This window comes from Phymastichus coffea, unplaced genomic scaffold (genome assembly GCF_024137745.1).
Source record: "Phymastichus coffea isolate CEN01 unplaced genomic scaffold, Cenicafe_Pcof_1.1 PCOF00017, whole genome shotgun sequence".
Taxonomy (NCBI): domain Eukaryota; kingdom Metazoa; phylum Arthropoda; class Insecta; order Hymenoptera; family Eulophidae; genus Phymastichus; species Phymastichus coffea.
In genome coordinates, this window is record NW_026706828.1 from 4,184,755 (window position 1) to 4,189,803 (window position 5,049).

The window sequence follows — 5,049 nt, forward strand, 5'->3', positions numbered from 1 at the left end:
AAAGAAATATAACTCTCAAATAAATTATTAAAGGAACGGAGTTAAAATGTTTATAGATCAAATTACGTAATCAAGGTCCGTAGTCTTACAGAGTCGAATATAGAGTGTGTGTTGCAATTGCTTTGCGTCCTTTTTTATAGTACAAAATACATAAAAACTAATCAATAAAGGGTTAAACCCAGAAGGGGTAAGTGCGTCACTGAGAATAAAGTCAGCTATTAAATGACTATTTGTTTTTAAATTTTACTTAATTAAATCCACTGAGAGTTCGCGAAAGATTAGTATAGATAAGGAAGTAGGATTAGTGCAATAAATTGATAAGGGTACTTGAAATTCTATTATATTTAGAAATTTAATTAACGTATGCTAAATAGACCACGCTGACGCTCGTCAAGGGCGTAAAAAACCCTAGTCGTAAGTAGGGAAAAAGCCCAAGGCGAACGTTAATACAATATACGAGGTGTGTTCAAAAAGTAAGGTGACTTTGTATTTTTAAGAAAAAATATTTATTTATTTATCAATATTTATGTTGTCCCCTTCAAAGTAATCCCCCTCAGATACAATACACTTATGCCAACGGTTTTTCCAATCCTCAAAGCACTTCTCATAAGCACTTTTCGGTGTAGCCTTGAGCTCTTCCAGCGATGCAGTCTTTATCTCTTCAATCGTTGCAAATCTCCGTCCTTTCATAGGTCCTTTTTTAGTTTTGATAACAAGAAAAAGTCACATGGGACCAAATCCGGTGAATATGGTAGCTGAGGCATGATTGTGGTGTTGTTTTTGGCCAAAAAATCTCTCACAAGCAAAGATGAGTGAGCAGGGGCATTATCGTGATGCAAAAGCCATGAATTGTTTTTCCACAATTCTGGGCGTTTTCTTCGTATTACTTCTCGCAAACGGCGCATAACTTCAAGATAATACTGTTTATTGACCATGCGTTCATATGGTAAGAACTCCTGATGCACCACACCATGGTAATCGAAAAAAACAGTGAGCAAAACTTTGACATTTGATCGAACTTGGCGTGCTTTTTTCGGTCTTGGCTCATCTGGGCTCTTCCATTGGGACGATTGGACTTTGGTTTCGATATCATAACCATATACCCATGATTCGTCACCAGTTATTACCCTTTTGAGTAAATCTGGGTCGTCGTTGACGTCATTCAACAGTTCTTGAGTGATGCTCATACGACGGTTCTTTTGGTCAAAATTTAGAAATTTCGGAACAAACTTCGCTGATACACGTCTCATGCCCAAAACGTTAGAAAAAATTTCATGGCACGAGCCAAGCGATATACCAACATCCTCAGCAACTTCTCTGATAGTGATTCGACGATTTTCCAGAACAATTTTCTTCACTGCTTGAACGTTTTCATCAGTTGTTGACGTGCTTGGGCGTCCAGAGCGAGGCTCGTCATTGGCATCTTACCGGCCATCTTGGAAGAGTTTGTACCACTTGTAAACATTTTTTTTACTCAGAACAGTTTCACCGTATGCCACCGTCAACATTTCAAGTGTTTTGGAGAACTTTATTTTATTTCTTACACAAAATTTGATGCAAATCCTTTGATCCATATTTTTCAATAGTAAGAAATCGCCGAGCACGCAAAACACTTATAACCTTTACGCCTCTCACAACCAAACAAAAAATGCTATACACTTGAAACTTGGTACAGATGTTCGAGAAGAGTGTACCAACATAACAAAATAAAAAAATCGATAATCGAAAGTACGTTGCCCGTGAAATTTGAAAAGTCATCTTACTTTTTGAACACACCTCGTATATATATGAACAAACAATAATATAATTAATCGCAAACCTTAATACAATGGCACACAGCGTAACACACTTACACACACATAGACAAACGTAGAGAGCTCTCAGATGATGTGCGCAGATACTATGATGCCGCAGCGAATGTGGAAGAGCGCACCATTATGGTGACCACCTAAGGCGACCTCGACGTATCGAGGACGGGGACAGCCCTCGCCGCCACGTGGAACTTGGGCACAGCGGCCGCGTGGAGGTAACGCTCTCGGGGACGCGCTAGGACGTGACTCACTACAGCCGCGTAGGGCTGAGTCCAACGCTTCACGGACTTGCACTACCCACACTCGTTCTAACACTCACACGCAGTACTAGCGTACTGCCCTGATCAAAATGAACATAGCTAAGGTAAAACAAGAGAAAAGACTGAGCTAACACTTAACCCTGCAGGATTGAGAAGCGACTCTCTCGTTGTCTATCGACAGACTAACTCGCTGCGCCCTGTCAGAAAACGATGACGAGTTCTCTTCCTTTGTCGCCAAGAAAATTAAGGGAAAGTTTCGGGTGTTTGGGTCAGTCGAGTCGCGCCAGACGTTATCGGATTGCCATCGCAGAGTGTTGCATCTGCTCGACACGTGTGGGCACCACGACTGACAATATGTGCCACACCTGTACCCTTTTTGCCGAGTTTGTCTCGCGGTTAAATTTCAGAGATTAGTGCTCGTCGACCACACAGCACTTTCTCCTTTACAAATTACCAATACAATAGGGTAAAAGAAAAATGCTGCATCTCTGAACATACCGCCCGCCTTCGTCGACTAGACGAATACACAATACATATAAAATAACACACTACAACTAACGATAAATACATGGATAAATCGTCATAAGACTTAGACATTTACATCTTGGATCCCAAGGTTCCCTTGTCCGGTGGTTCGAGAGAAAGGGGCGACATACGAGCGATATGCCGGCGTAATAAATTGCTTACAGTCTTGACCGTGACTACCCGCACTAAATTATCAGGACCGGGATGTACTTCGATTATACGGCCTAGTGGCCATTTGGAAGGGGGGTATCGGTCATCCTTAATCAGCACTAATTGTCCTACTTTGAAATTTTCATTAGGATTTCGCCATTTTCCTCGCTCCTGTAGATGTTGTAGGTAATCAGTAGACCACTGCTTCCAAAACTGATTTCTCATTCGCTGCATCAGTTGATAGCGATTTAGTCGATTCTCGGGAACATTCGGAGATTCCTCGTCAGGGATGACAACTAATGTATCACCTATGAGGAAATGCGCTGGAGTCAACACATTCAGATCGGCTGGGTCGGTATTCAATGGACACAACGGTCGCGAGTTTAAACAGGCTTCAATTTCGGTCATGACTGTAGAGAGTTCCTCGAAGGTTAAGGTATGCTCGCCGATGTCTCGTTTCATGAGATGTTTTGTTGACTTGACGCCAGCTTCCCACAAGCCGCCGTAGTGAGGGGTGTTAGGTGGTATGAACATCCACATAGTCCCGTCATTAGCAAGAGCAGCAGCAATCGTTGAGTAGAATACAGAGGCTGCATGAAACATCTTCTTCAAATCGGCATCGGTTCCTCTAAACGTTGTAGCATTGTCACTGTATAAGTTCCTCCAGATTCCTTGACGACTCACGAAACGACGGAGGGCCGTGATGAAAGCACTAGAAGTAAGATCACTGACGACCTCCAAGTGTACAGCCTTCGTAGCAAAGCAAATAAACAATGCGACATAACCTTTATATGATTTTTGCCCTCGGCCCTTAGAAGTACGCACTTGAATTGGCCAGGCGTAATCGATGCCAGCCATCATAAATGGTCGAGCAGGTGTTACACGAGCCGTTGGAAGGTCGCCCATGAGTTGATACGCTGTACGAGGTTTTCGACGCTGGCATTTAACACAGTTGCGTATAATAGATTTAATTAGGGGTCGCGCTCGCAAAATCCACACATATTGCGTTATAAAATTTGCTGTGAGAGTGGGACCACCGTGAAGCGCAATGCGATGGGCCCAACGTACAAACAAACGACTAAGTACAGAGCTTCGCGGTAAGATAGTAGGATGCTTTCGCTCGTATGATAACAGAGAATTTGTCAGTCGTCCACCAACGCGTAGAAGACCATTGATTTTACAAACAATAGGATTTTGATTGCACAGCGCATTGCCCTTGGGCAGTGGTCGACCTTGCTTCAGAACTTGAATTTCACGAGCAAAGAAACAAGACTGAGCACATCGAATAAGTGCATTCTGGTATATGTAAGTTCCGCGGCAGTGAGTGCAGAAGGTAATGGTAGCAGCCCATCCCTTTGCCTACGTAATGTTTTAAGAGGCCGCAAGCAGTATGCCATAACACGAGTTAAACGCGACAAATCCGAGTATCTGGAAAGGAATTCAGGTTCACTTATCTTTGTTTGGGTGTGCAACACTTTCACGACTATCTGCGGTTGGGGTCGTTGACTGGATGAGCGTGTGAGCCACGCTGGCCCATGCCACCATAAATCGCTCGACTTTATTTCACAAGGTGTCACGCCACGAGTGGCCAGATCTGCCGGATTATCCTTGGTAGAAACGTGAGACCACTTAGCACTGGGCAACTCAGTTTGAATAAGTGATACGCGGTTTACCACAAATGTCTTCCAATGACAGGGATGTTTAGCGAGCCACGTAAGAACTATTTGACTATCCGTGTACAAAGACACGGGTACTACCTTGAGAAAATCTAGTTTTCTAAAATGGTTTACGAGTCGAACTAACAGTGTCGCGCCACACAACTCAAGATTTGGTATGCTGACCGTTTTAACCCATTAACGTCCAAAATGTCAAAATTTCTTGCACGTTTTCAAAGTGATTTTTTCCTATGTAATTGGCGTTGAAAAAATTCTTGAACCACATATTCTGATGTAAAATTGCATGCTCTTTCAGAATCCGTTGCCAGAATCATGATAAAACTCACAGGAAAAGAGATATGCTCGATTGAAACATAAAAAACACCTAAATTTTCGAAAAAAAAAATTTTTAGGATTTTTTTTCGAAGTGTTACGGTGAAGATATCACCTTGCGACCGTGATCAAAGGTGATCATGGGATTTGAAATTTAACAGGGAATTTTTTTGTTTACCTTGAGCCATCGCTTCTTTACAAAATGGCGGAAAAAACGAATTTTTTTTTTTTCAATCTTCATCAACTTTTTTCTCAAAATCTATGGTCTTTAGAAAAAAATTCATAAAATCAAAAATGCCTTAAAATCGCTCGAGG

General features: G+C 42.1%; 1 protein-coding gene across 1 annotated transcript; it reads right to left on the bottom strand.

Annotated features, from left to right (window-relative positions):
* Nucleotides 1–2,668: 2,668 nt before the first annotated feature.
* LOC131675240 (uncharacterized) lies at nt 2,669–3,604 on the bottom strand. Its single transcript, XM_058954148.1, has one exon. It carries the CDS (start codon nt 3,602–3,604, stop codon nt 2,669–2,671), a length of 936 nt encoding a protein of 311 aa, XP_058810131.1.
* Between the last annotated feature and the right edge of the window lie 1,445 nt (nt 3,605–5,049).

Coding starts and splice junctions, on each gene's coding strand:
- LOC131675240 (XM_058954148.1), bottom strand. CDS start 3,604: ATGGCTGGCATCGATTACGCCTGGCCAATTCAAGTGCGTACTTCTAAG.